Source organism: Phalacrocorax carbo, chromosome 1 (genome assembly GCF_963921805.1).
Source record: "Phalacrocorax carbo chromosome 1, bPhaCar2.1, whole genome shotgun sequence".
NCBI lineage: Eukaryota > Metazoa > Chordata > Aves > Suliformes > Phalacrocoracidae > Phalacrocorax > Phalacrocorax carbo.
In genome coordinates, this window is record NC_087513.1 from 180421901 (window position 1) to 180443856 (window position 21956).

Sequence of the window (21956 nt, forward strand, 5' to 3'; positions counted from 1 at the left end):
AGGGATAGGCAACCAATGACAAACTGTGGTGCCACACTGGGGAGCCAGTGATGAGGATTATGGCTAGGGCTGTTACTCTCTCCAACCCAAAGCCACTTGGCATGAGGGCATGCCCTCAGGGTATCTTCTAGCACAGGCAAGTCATGACTTACAATGTAAAAATTATTTGCATAGGTAGTAAGGTTGGTATGTGTAGGCTTTAGAAAATCTCTGCATAGGCATAGCTTCAGGAATATGGTGTAGCATGTGGAGCACAAGCCAGAGAGATCAGAAATATTCCACTGGGGTTTTGAGCATTTTTCCCTGTTAACTTTGTAAAAGATGTAACGAGGTTGTAACTGCAATTGTTCTTTCTTATGTTACGATTTTGTCATGCCACACATTGAGATGTATGACTGTAATACAAGCATATAATGCCACGTAATGCAGTTCTCCTTATTGTATTTGCAACTTTATTTTTCAATTGGAGTACAAGTATTTACATAAAAACTAAATATGTCCTTAGTATCAAGACTTTTATTGAGAAACTGTGCAATGAAATAAAGCTTTTCAAAGTCCTGTTTTATTTTAAGTATTTATTAGTCGTTTTAAAAAAACCCAAGTAACTCTACTTTAGTGAGTCTCTTGGCAATCATTTTTGTTCTCTTGTTCTCTATTAAAGGTGTTTTTTTTATATTATATACACACAGACATATATATAAAGGTATTATGCAGGATTTAAAAATCTCCAACTGATCATATTTTGCTTCCCCAAGTTCACAGCAGGCAGGTCTCATACTTCTGATTTTTTTTCCTTCACATGCTAGTACACAAATTCCTTTTTCTGAATATGAAGTATGTAGCCTTTAATAGGTTATAAGCATATCATTATAAGTTATTCTATGCTAGGACACCGTTTAAACTATGGAAAGCTATTAAGCACAATTTTCTGTCAACTGAATTTCCTGAACATTGCTGTTAATCAAAGTAATTTTAAAAGACTTGTATCTGGATGATAGTTGCTATTTGGCTCTAGGTTATGTGAATATGATTTTGAAATATTTTTGGTTAACAGCAATGTTCAGGAAATTCATATCTGTGAAAAACTGAATTTTAATAGGTCTGAAGGACTCATGAGAGTTAGATACTGAACAAGGCAAAGAAAAAGATTTAAATGTCATGGAATCTGGATGCTGAGGCGTTAGTAGTGTACAATGCAATCGCTGCCTAACCCGTGCCTGGAAGCATTCAGCATCAGTAAGGTCAAAACTATTATGGGTAAATGTCTTCTTTCCCCAGCGTTTAGAAAACTTAAACATTAATTCGAAGTTTTTGCTTTTTTTTTGTTCATCTGCATAGTGATTGTTATGGTACAGGTGAATGACAGTTTTTGATTGATAAAAGTGACCAAACGTTAGAAACTTGTCTCCACTACTTCCCATATATATACAGCAAATTAATAATTTGTGTCTTTATCCAATGATTTTTAATGTCTGATTTCTTTTTGTCTTGCTACTGCCGGAAGGTACACCTTGCTACAGTAGGTGGACAAATAGTGCATCTCCAGAAATGTAAGCTTTCTTCTTAACAAGACTTCATGTAGAAGTGCCTTTCCATGAGTAGTTGTCTTTAATCCTTCTATAATTTTATTATACTCAGTACCCTAAAAGTGTATTTGAACCAAGGTGTGTAAGTGTGTAAATATATTTATTTTATTCTGCATTTTTTTAAAAAATATAGTGTACTGCCAAAAGCACAAAACAAACTTATGTATGTCCATGATGTAATGGTTCAAAGTAGTTTAGAAAAGGCTGTTCATATCTGTATGGTTCATGGGTTTTCGGTGGGTACCCTTGTTCTAGAAATGTGGGATTAAAACGGTGGCCCAGTGTCACTAAGGCATCTCCTTGCTGTTGCAGGCAGCCATATCAAATATTGTTTTCAGAAACAGATCTAGTTCCTCCTTATAACTGGTTATGGTTTCTTGTTCTTGCTTCTATATATGTACATTCCAAAACTTTGTTATTCTGATGGTTCAAAAGGTTTTAACTTCTAATAGAAAGTTATTAACGGCTGTTTATTCTTATGCTTACTGTGTCAGTCAGTCTCGACTTGGGGCTTTTCTTGAAAGTTAATAACTATATGCTTTATAGCCTTTATCACACCAAACTAAGGAAGTCCAGCTCTTCTACTGTCCTGATCAAAGTTACATGCTAACCTGCAGCAGCTTGCAGCCTTGTAGTTTTAAATTCATGTGCAAGGTGCACTGACTTGTTTAAACCACCCACCTCAACAGTTATAAGCTGAAAATGTACTTCTTCAGTTTTACCAGTATAGCACAGGATTTGAGAGGGGTGAGGTAACAATCCAAAGTCATGACTGTGGAATGGATGGGGTACCAAATCACCAACGCATGCAAGCTTTGTATCAGTGTGTGAAGCAGTACAGGGTGTTTAAGAGTTTGTCATTAGCACAAATTAACTCCTGCTTGATTAAAATAAAATATTGGCAGGGTAGACATTAATATTTCTGGGGAATTAGTGAGACTTTTTACCTTGCTAGTACCTAACTAATTTTAAACTTTGACTTAAATGGAAGTGATCTTTGATAAGAAGAATGCCACCAGCACCATATATACGTTTAGTATTACAGCGGTTAATTCTTTAGATGCATATTTATCAAAGTGAAATCTAGGACTGTAAGCAAATATGTGTTCTTTCTGATCCAGGCCTAGCAAATTTGGTTCAGTGTTTCTGAATGAGCTTTGCCACAGCCAGTTTACTAAGCAGGGAACTGCCTACCTACACATCTGTTAATACTGGACATGCACTTAGGCATAGCAGTGTTATATGGAGAAGTTCCTCCTTGATTGAAAGAACATACACAGTAAAGATGCCAAATGATTTAGGAAGCAGCTGAAATAAGAACCATGAGATGGTAGAACTGCGTTTAGATAAAATATGTGTGTCCTAATGTTTTTTTTTTTTCAGTTGACACTGGCTGCTCAGTATTTTTTGTAGCATGGCTGAGACCAAAGTGTTCTTATTATTTAGAACTGTTGCTAATCAGTAGTGTAAAGCGTCATGTATTAAGAACATGACACTTTGTGATTTTTCCAGGGAATCATGGCATCTTCACTACACAGGAGTTACAACTGATGAAACAAGGACTACTCACATAAACTGGCCAGTGATTAAGGCACTTTCCTAATCCCATTTCCCGTTGTTGCAGGACCCCTTAGACTGACGGAAAGACTCTGTTCCTTCAAGTTGAATACTCTGCTCATTAGCCTATGCCTAGAAAGTCAAAAATATCAACACGATTGCTGCTGTTACAAGGAGGGGGGGGGAAGATACAGCTGGACTCAGCTCTACTCAATCACTGTCTCCACGCAACAATTCCAGACTGTAGGCAGCAAGTTATGGGACACACCATTCTGCAGGGCTAAATCAGTTACTGAGTTTCAAAGCAGGACAAGAGTTTAGATAGACTCCAACATCTACTACTTCTTAATAGCTAACTTGCAGCAGTTCCCTGCTTAGACCATTAGCTGCTCTAAATCTCACTCTAAGGCACCTCCCTATGCCCCTCGCACACCATGAGAAAGTGGGGGAAATGTTGCTGAATTTTGCTTTGAGGCCTCAGTTCCTAAGTGTTCACCACCTCCACTGCTCAGTCTAGTTCTTCGTACCCAACAGATCCTCATGCTTGAGTATTTTGGAGTGAAGACTTGGCTGAACTGCACAGTAGTTAGAATTTGGGTGTTGGTATGCTGGAGAAGCTTACTTGCAACGCCTCATTTATTGTTGCCTTCTTAAAAAGTCCAACACCTATACTTAATCTCTGATTATATGACAATATGGGGGTTTCTACTTTAAAAAAGTATTGATTTTCAAAACACCAATATTTTTCCCACTGCCCCTAGACTGAATGTCAACAAAAAGGGATATGGTGCAGCTAGTATTTTGTATATTGATACAGGCAGCATGCTTTTATCAGCCTGCAAATATCTGTTCAGAATCAATAAATATAAACATTATAATAGAATGGGATATTTAAGAGTGTACATGAAAGGGATATTTTAATTATATATGATGGGTTTATTTTATGTAATTATAAAGATGTGTTCGTACCCCATCTTTGGCCTCCTGTGATTCAGGAAAACTGAAATGTGTGCTGCTGCATCTTCAGGGTCAAATAATTTTCCATAGTATAAAATAGAAATTGCATTTTTCAGCTAAGTGCAAAATTCAGCTATTATCACATTTTAATTAAGAATGGCTTATCTGATTTAGAAGATGATAGAAATAAGGTATTTATTTTCTTCCACTTGCCAAAAGGTGGTCGTACTTACAAAATTTGCTGAGATTGCCCAAGAAAGTGTGTAAAATCCTCATCCATCACCAAGAGCCCCTGGTCAGGGAATGACAGTGCAGTAAATATCTTCAGCAGCTGCCTTTTAATGTACAAGCTGTTTTCAGTAGGAATTTTCAGCACTCACATAAAACACACTGTCATGAGTGACTGCCTGTGCTCCAAAGTCATTACTATTGGGATGATGGAACATCTTTCAGCGAATAACCAAAAAACTTTAAATGTCATGTCAAGTTTGTTGAAGACATTTTGAAGCCTTGCTCAAGGTTACATGAATATTGAGTACGCCTGTTTTTAAAAAGTTTGAGATCTATGAGAGGGACCACTCATACGCTGGTTTTGAGAAGAGTCACTTGATTTGGGCGGGGAACAAAAAAAGAAATCTGTCTATTAATACATGTCAGTCCAGAAAAGCTCCTGGGTATTAACTGAGTGGAACTTCTTGAGACAGTCAATGCCATTGACGTTCTGCAAAAAGTAGCAAGTTATGCAAATTCTGAAAATCATTTAGCTGCCTAAAAGATCACAAAGGAAAGAAAGAAAGAAAGTTACGATGGAAACTTAAAATGAAATAAATTTTTTAAACACATTTTAAAATTTGAACAGTTAAAAAATATCTAGGAAATGTAATAAACCAGATGAAACTTTGGAAGACACTGAGAAGTGCTGAGTACTCTGTTTTCTCTTTGACTCCGGTAAGAAAGGAGGATCCTATCGGGGTCTATCTGTGATTTTGTAGGAAGTAAGGATGCTAATCTAATGAAGTCATGTAAAGTCTGCATCACTTCCAAGAGACCAAGCCCACTGCTTCTGAAGTGATAATATTTTTTGTCTTGCCTCCTTGGCAATCATTACCCCTTCTAGTACATCATCTGCATGTAAATCTTTTTCTGACCGAGATGTCTTTTTGTATTGCAAAATACTGAAACCGAGTATTTTAATAGTGGAGTGACGTTTATTTGTTTTATCTTCTGCAGAGAACCAGAAAGGACAACTAGAGAAGTCATGTTCGCGCCACAGCAGCAGTTTAAACTTGACAAGAAGCCCAGTCACCAAAGAGGTTACTTATGATGTGGAAACAAGTTCTTCTAAAGTGTGGAACAAGGCTGTTGGGAGGAAGGAAGCCTGTCATGGAGAAGGCAACAAAGAAAAGAAAATAGATCGTATCCAGTCTCCTTCTAAGGGAGAAGCCATTCCAGAAGTAGAAGCTCTCCTGGCAAGACTGCGAGCACTATAGAATAATCGCATAGAGGATTCAATCATAGCTTAAAAACAAGCTATATTAGGCTACATCTTTAAAGATACACAATACTTCTTAACTGATTGTTTGCAAAATTGTACAAAGCGACACTATAGTTTTGCATAACTGCAAGATTATTTTAATTTTATGTTTTTACCTACTAAGCGTACAAAAAATATCGGAAGAAGCAGATACTGAATTACTCCAAGGCGCAATCCTTCTAGTGGACAAACTGCAGACTACACGTTTTGAGAGCTTCTCAAAATAGGAATATCTTTTAACTATTGTTAAATCATCATGCCTAGGAAGAAGAGTCAGTAAATAACAGAAAAGGTATCCTTATTTTCTACTGCAATTGCTATACTTGAGAGGTTTGAGCACCTAAAAAGTATTATTATAGCATCCTTTGCGATAATAGTAATAGGAAATATGTATCATATAAATCAGCCATGTTCCAGCTTGAGTTCATCAAAAAGCACCAAAGTTCGCTGAATTATATATGTATTTATAAAATGGAAATCAATGGACAGTAAACAAAAAATCTATGCAAATTATATACTTTATGCGTGATTATTATATAGCTGCTGTTAAGCTTAGTTATGATTATTATATCAAAATAATATATACAATTTCTGTGATTGCAAGGTTTTGCAATTGTGTCCATAGTGGGGGAAAATGCCTTCACAGTTATTTCCCAGTGTAATTTTTTACCTTTTCACATGTGAGTTAATATGTTTCTATAAAAGGAACATGTAATGGAAAAGGTTTTTACAATTGGTTTTTCACAAACTCATTTTCCAGTAGCCCGTAAAGTCTTATTTGCTGGCACAATAGGAATCTTGCACATAATTGCATCTCTTTTATCGTGCTGTCATTGTACATTGTTACACGTTCGCTATCGTATTTATTAATTGCACATCATAAAGAATCACTACCTATGTTACCAAGTAGGAAGCTACTGTTAGTATCTTTGCTCCATTATTTAAAGCTTCCATATTATAAGAGTGTATTAGGTACCTAATATCTTTCTTCTAAATTACTCTATTTTTCTTTACAAAATGCTGAAAAAATGTCTTTCCATAAGAGTCGGTTACATGAAGCCAGTGTTTCAATGCTCCAGTGCTTTTTATATCCTTGTTTAAGTTGCCTTCATACTTCCTGCACTAAACATTAATAAAGTTAATTAGAACTCGGAAACTGGGCCTGTTTATACATACTGGATGGAGAGGTTTTTGGCCATCATGGGAATCAATCTCATGTTTCTGGGGCTGTTGTAACTGTCATTATACACTCTAATTACATTTCCCGCCTTAGCTGAAAAAAATAAGAGGTATAAAAAGAAATCAGGAAAAGATACAAAGAAAGCCTATCAGACAGTCATTTCTTCAGCTCTCCTTGCAAACAACGGGCAGAGCTGTCATACAAGGCTGCCTTTGGTAACATGAAATTGCATAGACTGACCATAGAATTGGGACTTAATGCATCTTAAGGGGATAACTAGAAATACAACTCTTACTGGTTCTTCTACTAAGGTCTTCTGCACCTCCACTGTTAAGACTTACTACTCCTGTTTACAGGGTGCAGTAAAAATTACTATCTGCGAAGTACAATATGCTCGACTAAATAAAATGGTATTTCAAACACAAAATGCATGTCGAAGGAAAAAAAACCCTAACCATTCACTCAATGTCTTCAGTTGTTGAGGATGTGCTAAAATAAAAGGGCTCGGAGTAGAGAGCTGTCTCTGAAATACTAGCAGGATGACCTACCAAGTGAAGGTGGAAGTACAAATTCATTTTCCTGAACGCAGTAAAATTGTTCATTTGAATTAGTGGGTAATACTCCACAACAGGAATCTGACAGTTCAGGACACTACTGTGTAGTTTATCAAGCAAGGAAAAGTTACAATACTGTCTGTCTACTGTCTATCTACTTTCAATGAACAAAATGCTACTGGCAGCCTAGCGTCTTCTGATTTTAAAATAAATATTTACATTTAAAATTATAGATCTTAAGCTACCTTTTCTTACAGTGTGAGAAGCTTTTAGAAACATATTCCAGGGCTTTTAGTCCTTCTAAGATATTGTGTTTCTGAATTAATCCTCTCAAGCAGCCATCAAGTTAATTCACCGTTTCTTTTGTATAGCTAGGAGAATAAAAAAAAAAAGCTGTACAGCTTCTTAGAATCCATGTAAATACCATACGTCATTTTTTTCCCCTTCAGTATTCATTGTGCCATCATAATTTAATGTGTTCACAGTTCAAATACACAGTCAACTGGACTGTGTATTTGAATCACAGAATCATTAGAGGTCTTTTCCAACCTTAATTTCTATGATTCTATGACTCAGATACACAGTCCGGTTGAAGTACACAGGAAGTTCTCTTTCTATGCTTCATGTTTCTTTAACTTCCCTTCGAAACAAACAAATGCACAGGACATTTTTTGATAAAAAAAAAATGCTTGCGTTGGCTAATGAGTTCAGGTAAAAAATGACTTTGAAAGTATTACGTCTCATTCTGTTCCTACGCTTTTATGTTTGTATTAAAGTATCAAACTCAGCTTCTAAGTTATATGACGTAAATTGCTTTGATTAAATTTAAAAGATAATTCGTTTATTCAATTTAAAATTTAAAGTTAATTCAGTCTAAAAATACTTAGGGTAGACCTTTAATGGTGTGTGCTGGGTATTTTTAGCAAGCCATTTTTTAGTAAGTATCAAGTCTGTTCCTTGAACCGAGGGATTGAGCTGTATACCACTTGTGTTGGAAATTGAAGGAGGTTTCACATACTGTGCAAACCCCTCTCTTTCTGTAATTCACACCTGAAAATTAAATCCTTATAAAAAAAGCTTCCAGATTTCTTCAGACATGACTGTTCAGATAAAAGCATTTGAAGTAATCTTGCGAGGTACATTCCGCTGCTCCTTCTCCACCTGAGCAGCAGACAGAAGGCGCAAACACCCATGGCTTTTCTTACCAGTAAAACTGTAAAGGTCTAACACATCTTTTTGATTCTTCACATTCATTTTGGATGACACTTCATTTCACTCAGCAAAAGAATTTTGATTACTACATCAATTTTTACTTTATATCTACACTGTATTAGTCATGGCGGCGGTCAAAATTCAGGTGTGATATTCTAATGTTTTGACCTTACCAAGATGTGAACGTTTGCGACCAGCAGCATGCAGCCAAGCCTGACACCTGGCTTACGGACTCTAGGTAATGCACTAGTCTGTGTAAACCCAGAAGGCAAAGTGATGGTAGCAGCTTCATTACAAAACCTTACAACAGCACCAGGAGGCGGTGGCTGCAGGCGCTCCGGATCAGGCACTTTGTTAAAGGAGCATGGACCAGCAACCTGAAAAAATCGCAGTTGCTTCTGGTTCTCCTTTAGTTACGGCAGCGCTACTGCTTAGGAGACTGAAAAGACCACATGTTGAAAAAAAAAAAAATTAATCTCAGATGCAGTTGTTATAAACAGCTTTTCTCCAACAGAGTTTTCCTTGCTCTGCCTCATGTGACTAATCCTCAGCCTGGCCCGTCCAAAGTCGCACTTTCCAGGACTGAATGAGTTAACGCGGAGCAGCTTGAGGTGCTGCGGCCCTTTAGGCTTTTATAATGAAAGCTGAAAAAGACAACGTTTACTGCTAACACTTTTTCCACCTCCATTTCTAATGAACAGGACCAAATTATAATTTTTACACTAATCTTTCCAAGCCTTACAATACTCGGTAACTATAAAACAAATGGGCAACAAGCAGGGGTCGATAAACCTGAAGCTATGGCACCTAAAACATTATAATAAGCAACCAGGGTCAAGTGAAAGAGCTCAGGAAAAAAGCAATTACATGACAATGTTGTTTTCTCCAGAACAAAATAAAGTGTTACCATACCATTTTCTGGGTTTTTTTTTCAAATGTGATATGTGAGTTTTGCACAACGGAACTGCGGCAGAAAAATAACAGAAGTTTGAGGAACTGCTTGTCTGGTTTATGAAGTAAAAAGAATTAAATGAATTGCAGATTTTATGAGTTTTCAGTCTAATTTTACGCCAACGTTACTATACGTAAGAAATTCTGAAGTTGCATCTGCTATTAAATTAACTATGCCACTAATTAACCAATTTGTTTTAAATTCTTTTGCCGCATGAAGCAAGCACATTTTCTTCCTTTCCAAGCACCCTTCCTACATTGCGCTACTGTGTGTTTTACCTGAAGGACAGTGTCCAGATCGGGGCGACACATCGCGCTGTAAAACCATGCTGGTAGAGCATTCTGGTCACTGACGCCAGTGAAGAATAAGCAAACGGTGGTCTGGACACAGTTTTTCCCTCCCAGTTACAGAGATAGTTATTAAGTTTCCTGTGTCAGCTGAGCACTTTTCAAACCCTTCTGTACTTCTATGTCAGTGATGAAGCTTTTTGGTTTGGTTGGTTTTTTTTTTGTGATCCATGCAACAGCATACAGTGAAGAATTATTAAAGGTAACATTTTCCAACAACACACCAAAAATACACTGAGCAGATGACTTGCATGCAATATCAGTCCTGTACACTGTAGGAGGCATAACACTTGAATGTAATCCAAACAGAGGCAGATAAGGTATTTCAATCCACCAAAAGAAAATAGTTCCTTTCATCTAAATGAGATTGTTCCACTGCTGGTACCAGAACTTTATGTATTTTGAGTGGGTAACATACCCCTATTTTTAAATCTGTGTTATATTAGCCAGAAAAATAAACTGTGGAAAGACAGAAGTGCAGAGACTGGAAGCAGAGTTGATTAATGTGCTGCCTGATTTCACTTCTGGGACCTGAAATTGCATCTAGTGCAGAATGCAGCAACTGGGGGAAAGGGAAAAAACCAGTCTCATCTGACATCTTTAAAGGTCATAAAGGAAATGATGGTGGGTGATCCAGAGTTGGTATGGCCACAGGTGTCTTGTCTATTCAAAGACATATATCAGAATATCCTGAGAATAGCAATGCTGTTGGGCTGTTAGTTCTCAAAGCCCTCGAATGAATAAAGGGAAGGAAGTCTGACAGAGATAAATATGAGCCCCCATAAAACGTAAGAATATTTTTGTCTTAAATCCAAGCATCAGCCCTGCTCCCATTAACTTTGATAGCTAAACGAAGAGCATGAGAAGAGAGAGGAGTCCACGTAACGATCATACCTCTCTACTGCCGTGCTGGACAATACCGCGCTCGGTAGCCACAGTGGCTGAGGAGGTAGCGCAGATGGCAGTGCGCCCTCCTAGTGTCTCAGACTGGAGAAAGACACAAGGGCCATGGTCAGCAAGTGTGGGCTCAAATCACAGGATCACAAACCCCACCGTTCTACAGCCACACATTAAGTATAATTTAAAAGAGACTGTCTTCTGGGATGTTCAGCTGTCAGAATGGCAGCAGAATGTGCGCATACTCCTGATGACACCTAAAGACAGCTATTACAGCAACTCTCCCAGCATGGTGACTCCATGCAAGCTACACATTCAGAAGGAGATTTCTTCTCAATTATTTAGGCTTCTTTGTTATATATAGTTCAACCTCTAACTGAAATTTTCACTCCAGAGCAAGCCATATAAACTTTGCAGTCTATAACCGTTAGCAGAAAAAAAGAAAAGGCTATTGTAAAAGCTCTGCTTAATTTGTTGCATTTTAATGTGAAGGTTGTTGCACATAGTTGAAAACATGCGGTGTGACAAGATTCTTTCCATTAAGTAAGACAGAAATGGCAATTATGCAGTCTTCTCATTGGATTTTTTTACTAATGAAGGGTACTTTCTGCTAATGGATAGAAAAGCAAAGCAGTCCAGTCAAACAAGTCACCTTGGTGGTATAATGCAAGACCCATCAATTTTGCACACAACTTCTTCAGTAATGAATCTTGGAGCACAACCCATCACCACTGCTCCTGAAAGACAAGCACTGGGATGGAGGAACCACAAAAAGTGGTTTGAAATGAAAAATGGGATAAGCGCTTTCCACTCCTTTGAAAGTGGAATTGATGATGATGAATTTATCTCCAAGGTGCCTGGGCACTGAATTAAAAATGCTTAGGGAAAAAATATGGTCCCGCTGTGTAGTTGGTGGCTCCTCGCCATTTTGTGCTGCCGCATCACGGCAAGATATCTGGTGTCCTATCTTCATGTCTATCCTTGAATCCACTGGCATAGTGGAGAACCAGAGGGAAGAGCAACTAAAGTAGAAGCAGAATTTTTTTTTTTTTCACTTGAGGTGTAACAGGTTCCAACCTGCAAACCCACGCAACGGATAACTGCTAAAGCCTCAGGATGACAAGGGAGAAGAGCCAGCTCTCTCCCTGTCCCCTCTGCAGGGAACATGGGACACTCCAGTCCATGAGGAGCAGAATGTTCTCTCATTAACTTCAGCTCCAGAATACGATTCTCTATTCCTTGATTACCAAATCCCCAAAGAGGGATGAGAAGGTTGGTTGTTTTTTTTTTTTCTCAGAAGGACTGCATTACAGTAAATCTTTCCACAAACTAATAAACAGTTTTAATTCAATAGCACCTGGATAGAGCATCAAAATCAGCAGGCAAGAACAAATTAAGCCCTTCCTGAGAAAGGCTGTGTGGGATCATTGCTTCCCTTTCCCTCTCCAATATCTGTAATACTAAATACACAAATCTATATTAAAATAAAATTACAGTTGCTTTTAATTAGGTAAAAGAAGATTCAGTGTTCATCCTGCACCTTTTACTGGGATGCTTTGATTAGCACAGTTTCAGCAACTTGTCTCAAAGAATTAACTCAGAACAGAAGTCCAATATATGAACACAGATGGCCAAAATAAGGACCTAATCCTATGAGGTCCCCTGCATGTCCTCGCAAGTACTCATCATCCTCACGCTGCACAAAATCATCCCAAGCAGAGGGTTTCTATAGCCTTCCAGGATCACTCCCTAATGAATAAAATATACAAAGGTGACTTGAGTAAAATCCTCTCCAATGTGCTGACAAAGGTAAAATAAAATAATCCTCTTAGGACATTTTCCCGGCAGAACAGCCTGATCCCTGTGTGGCTGGCCTTGAGAAAGGAACGGGTAATGCTCTAACTAACCAATTCATCCAACTCAACTTTTGGACAATTTTTTTGCCAAATGATTGGCGTGACGGCACCAGTACAAAATAAAAATTGTCCCTATATACAGCAGATATATCTCATTCCGCTGTAAAGTTTTAGAGGAGTGTTGTAATACCTGCTTAAATACAAGCACCTTGCATGCAAACTGCACTGTTAATTGTTTTTGTTTTGTTTCTAAATGATGTCCATTTTCCAACCATGGATTTGTTTTTTACAAATCTCCCCCATGCTGCACATCAGGAATTTACCCCAGAAATCAGCTTTGTCCTTGCTGATGAGATTTTACTATTATGTAGTAATTGCAGTGCCCTGAACTCTTATCCCCCTGCAGATTTAATGTTCCTCCAGAGGTAATGGTTCTTCTTAAAGTGATATTATTTTATCCATATAGTGTAGCTTACGAAACTTGCCTTTTGCCCCCTTGTTCTTAGACTTTAAAAGGCGACTAGAGCAATCTGATCCAGCACCCACTGAGAAGAAATCAAAGGCTCCTGTTGTCTTCAGTGACTGCTGGAGACAGCTCCTAAATGGGATGACTCAAAGTGCAGCTCTAGCCTGGAGGCAGCTATACAGCTGGTATTGTGGGGCTTTATTGTCTCATTGCTTCCAGCTTCAATCTGTGCAGTTTGTAAGTATAATTATTATTTTCTAGTTGCCAGCCCAATAAATATGACGCTGAATAGGAGAGTTGAATTCCTGCCTGAAATTTTAACTAGCAAAAATGATCCGGCAATCAGATTTCACATAACAGACATGTGTTGCCATCACAGTGGTTTCTCAAGGAAAGAAAAGAAAGGATGGCAAGCAAGAGTCAGGATGGGTCTTGTGTACAGTTTTTATTCTCCTTAAATGAGCCACAGCCATTAAGTCCACTTAACAGAAGACACATGGTCTGCAAGGCAGCATTCCTGTTAGTGACTGAACCAACTGAGGGACAAAGCCACATGCAAGCAGTTTTGAAGGCTGTGTCCAGAACACATGATTTCCGTGTTGCCTATTGTGTCACCCCACAAACTGCGCACGGGCACGTTGGCATGGGTCACACTTGTGTCAGGAACAGTTTAACAAATATATAGTGTGGGTGATCATGGTCCAATGCCTCAGCCCATGCCGTACCCCTTGTAGAGTTGTGTTATGGTCAGATACTTTGTGAACATGAAATCCACACCCTGCGCAGTTCTAGCATTCTTATAAAAACAAAGTATGTTAGCACATATATTCTGCCCATCCAGTGCTAACTCAGATGTATGTTACTGACTAGGAGTAAGAAATCACTGCGTGAAGTTTTCTCTGTATCACTGAGGTCAGTCATGCTGGACAGAACTAACTCCTACCTTTAACGTATGTCAAGTTGTTAGTGCATGGCACCATACATAACCTTATCAAGAAACCTGTCCAGTTTGTTTGCAAGCGAAAGTCACCACCAGTAGTTTGTGCGTATGGTCACCACTAACACGTGGAAGAAAGTTAATCACAGTAAAGTTAAATTAATGTGGAATGCCTGACTTGTCTCATTCACATTCGTTTGACAGTGGCATATGTTCCTGCTTTACACATGAAAGCTTAATTACGACATTTCAGGTGGCAAACCAGTTAATTATATAAAAATGAGGCCCAGAAGTCTGTGATATGACACCTCTCTGTGCTTCTCTGGGAGATGTCATGCATGAAAGAAGATGCTTATTGTTAGCAACATCAGACTGAGGGCTGCAGGAGGGCACTGCCACTGAAACCTGGGGTCCCTGCACACAATCCAGCCATAATGGAGAGCAAAATGCTTTTTACACAAATTGCTCTTGCAATGAAATGAAAGGAAGCTCTCCTTTGCCTCGAACAATACACAATCTCTTGTGCGGGCTTCCAATGTTTCCAATGTTGCTGATATAAAAATACCCAACAGAGATTATCATTCATCCCAGCTTTTCTTCATCACCCATACTGGCTTTTCTCCTACATAGAAGAGACCAATTTGAACCCTTTTGACTGCATATGTTGGGAAGCGAGAAACCGGTCTGCAGCCATGCCTGTTCCCTCCTTTGACGAGGAAGACAGCCTGAGGGGACCAGCTCGGATGTGGGCAGATGAATCTGAACATTTGCAAATGATTAGAGAAATCAGTGTTTTACCTAGATCTAGAGTAAAGGGAAGATGATGCCTCTGCTCAGCATCGTGTCATGAACTTCACGTGCTTTATTCCTTCTTGCCAGACTTGTCTGTCCCACTCTCAAAAGGAGGAGGTGAACAGACCGAGTCCTCTTGCCAGAATAGTTCTCCTTGAATGGTATTAGCACAACTCTTTTTCCTTCAAGAACCTTACAAAAAAAATAATACCTGGACAATTCTCTTCCCCAGGGCTCTTCTGTCTGCCTTGCTGTTGACAATGTTCTGGATATACAACCCAGGGCTGAAGCCCTAACCACGATCCAATAGAAAGTACATTTTAATCTGGACCTTAGTGCTCTGGTGTTGTCTGTTGTCTCATGGATTTTCTGCTCAGTTTAGCTTTTGAAATGAAATGCCCGCTTTCGACCCGTCCAGTAATATTCACTCATTAAGCCTATGGCAAAACAATTCACTTAAAACCAATCCATCAACAAAGCAGCAGGCGCTGCAGGTTGAAGAAAACAGCAGCATAAACTTTGAAGCAAACACATGGCAGGAAGGTGCCTTCTTTTGCTCTTCCTCCTGTGTGTGTGTCTGTGCCTTGAATCAGCCTTTATCTGGTACAGCAGCTATTCGTGGCCTGGGTTATAGTTGTAATAAGCAACTTCTGCAAATTTCTCGGCTTTGCACCTGCACCCCACCTGTAAAACTTGTTTGCCATCTCGTATTCTACAACTATGAAAATTGTCTCTTAAAAATAATATGTATATGAACTGTAAAATGCAAGTCTGTATTTTCACCTCAGGCTTTTGATGACAAGAACAACTCCTTAAACTGCATCTTGCAGGTTTATAACGTGACTCTAGGTTCTTTATAAAAGTAAAAAGAAAATACAGCTTAAGTGTTACATTGCAAAGGACTTGCTATCTGTGTTTTCTTAGAGACTTTATCTCAGAAAACCCTGTGAACATAACAGGACAAATTACTTAAGCTTGCAGAAACAAGGACATCTCAGAATACTGGCCTCCCAGTTTCACCTTTATCTCACCTAATTATATCGACATGCAGAACTGCATAATCCCCTGCCACAGTATTTCAAGATGCTTCATAGATCATCGGTACAGCAACACACTGAAAGCCTCTGGCTTTGTGGCAGATTTGCAGTCTCAGGGAGAGCAAGGGGGGATTGTCTAGTGTCACGTTCCAAAAGGCTGAAGAGTGTCACTTTTGTGCAGGGGGCTTCTGAAAGGTGCAGCTGCTACCAGATAGCAAAATACCTAGTGTAGATATGTCGGTTGTTTGTTTGTTTTTTTGTTTTTAATAATGCAAAAAGTAAAATGCAAAATCCTCCAAGACTGCCACAGACATATGACATCAAGACAAAAAAGCAATGAGACAAAGCAAAGGTCTTTGTATTACTGAAGGCAGAAAACCTTTATTCCAGCAGCTCACAAAAAACCCATTAAATTTTCCAGACACAACTGGAAGACTGTTAAAGGAACATAGCAACAACAACAAACCATCCCTGGTCCCTGGAGGGGAACACAGGGACTTAACCTGTGTCTAGCAGGCTACATACTCTGTTGCAAGGAGGGTTATGTACTATGGAAACGATTCAGTTCTGTAAACATGTCTAGCACCCAGCTGATCTCTCTTTCTGCTGTTTGTCCAGTCATGTAAACATCTCTTGTACACAGCATCCGTTGGCAAGGAACTCAGCCCTTTTATTCCCCCACTGCATCTCGTTTTGTTTATTTTGAACCTGACTCCTACCGACGCCATGTGCTGGCCCTAATTCTTGTGTTGCAGGTATAGTGCCAGCCTCACTGGCAGTGTAGGAAGAGCCACACACTCCAAAGGCTCAGCAATTCATCATCATTTCCAGAAAAAAGCAAAAGAGCAGTGGTGATGATTGCTGCCTCTTTCCTAAGGGCAACAGAGGAACATATCCATCAACCAGCCATGGCATCCAGTGGAAGTTAGCACCAACTGCTGTCCTATGCTTCTCATTCATATGGTTTTAATAATCATGACAGGAGTGACCATGCCAGACCAAAAGTGACTGCAAGGAACTAGAGCATGGGTGGAAAAACTTGCATGTGCCTATTGTCCCTGACAGGAATTGTGTTTCAGGTGAAAACAGAGCAGGCTTTTGGAGGTGGCACTGGACTACTGGCTTTCTCATCTGTAGGCTGTTGTTTAATGACCAGATGGGAAAGGATTAAGTTACCTTTAGGAGTGTATTTGCATTTAACAGAGGATAGTGAAAGGAGGGAAACCCCACATGGAGTGCTGCATCCACCTCTGGAGTCCTCAGTACAGTGACCTGTTGGAGCGGGTCCAGAGGAGGGCTGTGAACAAGATCAGAGGGCTGGAACACCTCTTCTATGAAGAAAGGCTGAGAGAGTTGGGGTTGTTCAGCCTGGAGAAGAGAAGGCTCTGGGGGGCCCTTACTGAGGCCTTTCAGTACTTAAAGGGGGGTTTTAAGAAAGATGGGGACAGAATTTTCAGTAGCAATAGGACAAGGGGTAATGGTTTTAAACTAAAAGAGGGAAGATTTAGGCTAGATTTAAGGAAGACTGGTTTTTTATAATGAAGGTGGTAAAACATTGGCACAGGTTGCCCAGAGAGGTTGTGGGTGCCCCATCCCTGGAAAGATTCAAGGTCATGTTGGACGGGGCTCTGAGCAACCTGATGTAGTTGAAGATGTTCCTGCTCACTGCAGGGAGATTGGACTAGATGACCTTTAAAGGTGCCTTCCAACCCAAACCATTCTATGATTCTATGATACTATGATTCCATAAACAGACTGCACTAAAAATATGGGGAGATCAGGATACTTCATACAGTCCATAGAGAAGAATGCTAAATCATTCCCCAGAACAGTTCAGTTGCTGTATCCTAATTGAAGTAAACAGGAGACAATGGAAAGCTAGATACACAATCAAGTTTGTGACTGAATTGGCATAACAAAATCGGGTGGATAATGCTTGCCAGCAGAAAAATAATAACAAACCAAAATATTAGTGTTCCCCATGGGAGACAGTTCTCCACGAACTTCTCCAGCATGAGTCCTTCTCATGGGCTGCAGTTCTTCATGAACAGCTCCACCATGGGTCCCTTCCATGGGGTGCAGTCCTTCAGGAACAGACTGCTCCAGTGTGGGCTTCCCACAGGGTCACAGCCTCCTTCAGGCATCCACCTGCTCCAGCACGGGGTCCTCCACAGGCTGCAGGTGGGTATCTGCTCCACTGTTAACCTCCATGGGCTGCAGAGGGACAGCCTGCTTCACCATGGTCTTCACCATGGGTCACAGGGGAATCTCTGCTCCGGCACCTGGAGCACCTCCTCTCTCTCCTTCTTCACTGCCCTTGGTGATTGCAGGGTTTTTTTTTTTCTCACATATTCTCACTCCTCTCTTTGTCTGAAGGTGTTGTTGCATGGAGGTAAAAACCTCCATTCCCCCTCCTTCTTAACTATGTTATCCCAGAGGCGCTACCACTGTCACTGATTCTCAGCCTTGGCCAGTGGTGAGTCCATCTTGGAGCCAGCTGGCACTGGCTCTACTGGACATGGTGGAAGCTTCTAGCAGCTTCTCACAGAAACCACCCCTGTAGCCCCCCCACTACCAAACCCTTGCCATGCAAACCTAATACACACTGAAGGCACAAAATAACAAAGCAAACAAAAAAAAAAAAGCAATGCAACATCAGATTCAACTAGCAAGGGACATGGAAGATCGCAAGAAAATGGTTTGTGAGAATACTGCAGTTAAGACAAAGATTAAGAAAAGTATTGATCTTATATTCAATGGAGCAGGAAAGCTATCAAGAGACAGCTTCAGGAAAAGCTCTTTAACAAAATTCTTGCATACCTTCACCAAAAAAAGAAACCGATCAAATGGCTGTCAGATTTCATAGGCGTGGGTAAGGGACAATTTTTGTAGAACCAAAGTAAACATAAGTGAACGACTGCCTTGAAACAAGGTAATCATCATACTGGGGCTTATAGATACTTGTACACCATGACACACCCTTAAAGTAATAAAGTCTTTTTATTCAACCATGGTAAAACATCCCTAGAAAGCTGTCCCCAGTTTTCCAGCACTGCGTTTCTGTAATAAATCCAGGCACAAATCCTGAGAAAAGCAAGGTGAATGATCAGAGATCTAGACAATGTGACCTAGATGGAAAGACTGGAAGATTTGGTATTGTTTACCTAAAGAAAAATGAAGAGGGATACAAAATAAAGTAGGGAAAAGGATCACAAAGAGAAGCGGAATACTCTGTACTTGATGCCTTTGATGGTCAGGATGAAAGTGACAGGCAAACTGAAGTGACAGTGATTCAGAGAGAAAATAAAGAAAACTTTCTAGCCATATGGAGAAGGGCACTGATTCCACTGTGCCTCCTGCTTCCACCGTATGCATGCCTCCTTGGCAGAGTATGTGCAGTCCCCCACATTGCACGTCTTTTAACTGCTTAGTCAAGTATCTATCAGGATTTCCATAATTAGAGTTGAACCTGCCTTATGGCAGAGTGATGGATTAAGTAAGCAATCTCTTGAGATCCCTTCTTGCCCTCTAATTTTTTGTCCATCTGAGAAAACAGGACTTTTATCCTCCTCCTTCATGATACGGTAGTCAGAGTAATCCTCTGAGACCTAAGCCGATCTGCCAGCGCTAACACCGAGATGCGTGGCCCACATACTATTCTTTCTCTGGAACCAAACCACGGTATTTGACCGCCCTGCACTGGGCAGATGTAATGCTGATGATGAGCCCTGCCCATGGCAGAATCACAAAATCACAGAACCACAGAATGTTAGGGGTTAGAAGGAACCTCTGGAGATCGTCTTGTCCAACCCCCCTGCTTGAGCAGGGACACCTAGAGCAGGGGCACGGGACTGCGTGGGGGCATGTGAATACTGGGAGGGAAACAGGAACAGAGAGGTTTATTTCTGTCAGAAGAGGCAGCACATACTCCTGCACCCCAGCTATGGCAAAGGCTTTTCCTGAATTCAGTTCAAATACCTGAAGGTGAGGGTGGAGATTTCAATTTCTGTACCTAATTTTTGCCTGCTAGTATTCCCTTCCTTTTCTTTCCAAAGCTCAGTATGAGCAGAAGGCTGCAAGAAAAAGGGTTTGTGTGAAACAAAAGAGACAAAGGATAAGACAGCAATAGAGCTCTGAACACCACCTAATCCTGCTCAAACAAATCTGTTATTTTGGATATTTAAAGAAAAAAGCCTGTCTACTTGACAAACCAGAGCTGTTGCAAAGAAACGATTACAACCTGTCGTATCAGGTCAGCCTGAAAAGGGTTTCCATACAGCCAATGATTCTATAAATTACATTTACAGTCACTTCATTTCCCAGCCTGAAGCAGCACAGACCAGGGCAAAATGAACAGTGACAAAAATGTGCAGGTTTTACACAGGGGATTGTAAAGAATAATATGGAGATGGGAATGAACTTGATTGAATCGCAATGAAAGATTAATTGTGTGACGTTTGAGTAATTGGTTAATGGGACTGGGTCAGCACCTGGTGTCTGATAGTTTGAAAAGAGGATGAGAATGCAGCTTCAGCTTTTTGAAAAAGGTTTTGCAGGCCAAAATGTTCCCAGCTCTGTGACTTGCAGAGTCTGAGAAATGAAATAAATCTAAATGTAAATTACAGAGTTGTCTGATAGGCAGAGATATTTTTTGCTTTGAGACTGATATTTATATTGTCAGCGTTTGAGGCACAGAGAGGCCAGAACGGGCATCCAGAAGGGAAAAATGTGGCCTGGGCAAATGAACCTGAATGAAACGTGATGCATTAACCTGGAAGTAATTAAAAAGAAAGGGCAGGGGGGTAGCCTTGTTAGTGACTACTCAGTGTATAACAGAGAGCCATTATGATAATAGGGGACTGTAAAAAATGAGGCCTTGTCTGCTCTGCAAGGACATTAAAGAATGAGTGACACTTTTCTCATGAAAAGAAGGATTGCCCCATTGTCCTTCACCAACATTTTCTCTGCCTCGTCAACAGCCTCCCTGGCTACTGCCCTTCACTGCAGAGTTGGCCACATTTCAGTTGTTCTATAATTGTATGCTTTGGAAAGGCAATGTATAAACTCACAGCAACTCTAAGAAAATTATAATGTAAAGATTATTCCGTTTGATGTTTAATAGCTGGCTTTCCAAGATTACTCAGGAAGCTTTCCTTTTTTTACTACAGTATGGTAAATCCACACCGTATCTGTAGGAAATAAAAAAAACTTCTGGGTGATGGAAAACAATTTTCTTTAAGCATTAAAGATCACACTCATAGTGGTGTTCAGTGTTTCCTGAGAAAAGGTTGGGGCTGAAGACTTCTATCTCAAAATCTTGCAGAGACAGGATTTTAGATCTGGACTCCCACATTTGCCTATGGTAATAAGAAGTAACACCCTAGTTCTAGTACTACAGGCAAGAACCTACTACTTTATCTGATCACACCAGTATTAAGGAAGCAGCAAGTCATGCAGGGATAAAATCAGAAAAAATAATTTCCAAAATGGTTTACAAGTAGCAAAGGACATAAAAGGAAACTAGAAAATGTTTTACAAATAAAATAAAGGTGTGAAAAAGGCAAAGGAAAATGTAGGCTGATTATTCAAATCAGAGGACAGCAATAACTAATGGTACAGAGATGTCTGAAAAATGTAATCCCTTTTTTGCATCAGTCTTCACAAAATGATTATGTGTGATCAGCTACTTAGAGCAGTGGTTTTACAAGGAGAGAGAAACAGGCTAGGAGAGAGAGAAAGAAATAATGCTTAAACAGTTTAAATGAATTCTTGTCAGTATTCCTCAAAGAAATGCCTCCTAAGATACTGAAGAAGGGAGTCAAAGCAGACTCCGAACTATGAGTTCTGGAGTCTTCATGGTCTTCAAGAACTTGTGCATACAAGGAAGGTTCAAGTGATCAAGAGGAAGGTAAATATACTCCCCGACTGATTAAAGAAAGCAAGCCTGGGGAACCAAGATTAATTAGTTTAATTTTTATACATGGTGACACACAAGAACAAATTACTACACAGCAACCTAAAAGCACTGAAAGTAGCATTCTTGACCCTTGTTTCCTCCTTAGGCACGTTCACGCAGCAGGAAGGTCTGGCAG

General features: G+C 39.8%; 1 protein-coding gene across 1 annotated transcript in view; it reads left to right on the forward strand.

Moving 5' to 3' along the window:
* DIAPH3 (diaphanous related formin 3) overlaps positions 1-9655 on the forward strand; it is a 245183-nt gene extending 235528 nt beyond the window's left edge. Inside the window, exon 28 of the mRNA XM_064440776.1 lies at positions 5331-9655. Coding sequence (XP_064296846.1) covers positions 5331-5590 — 260 coding nt within the window. The 3' untranslated portion in view covers positions 5591-9655. The remainder of the gene's footprint in view (positions 1-5330) is intronic.
* Positions 9656-21956: the final 12301 nt, after the last annotated feature.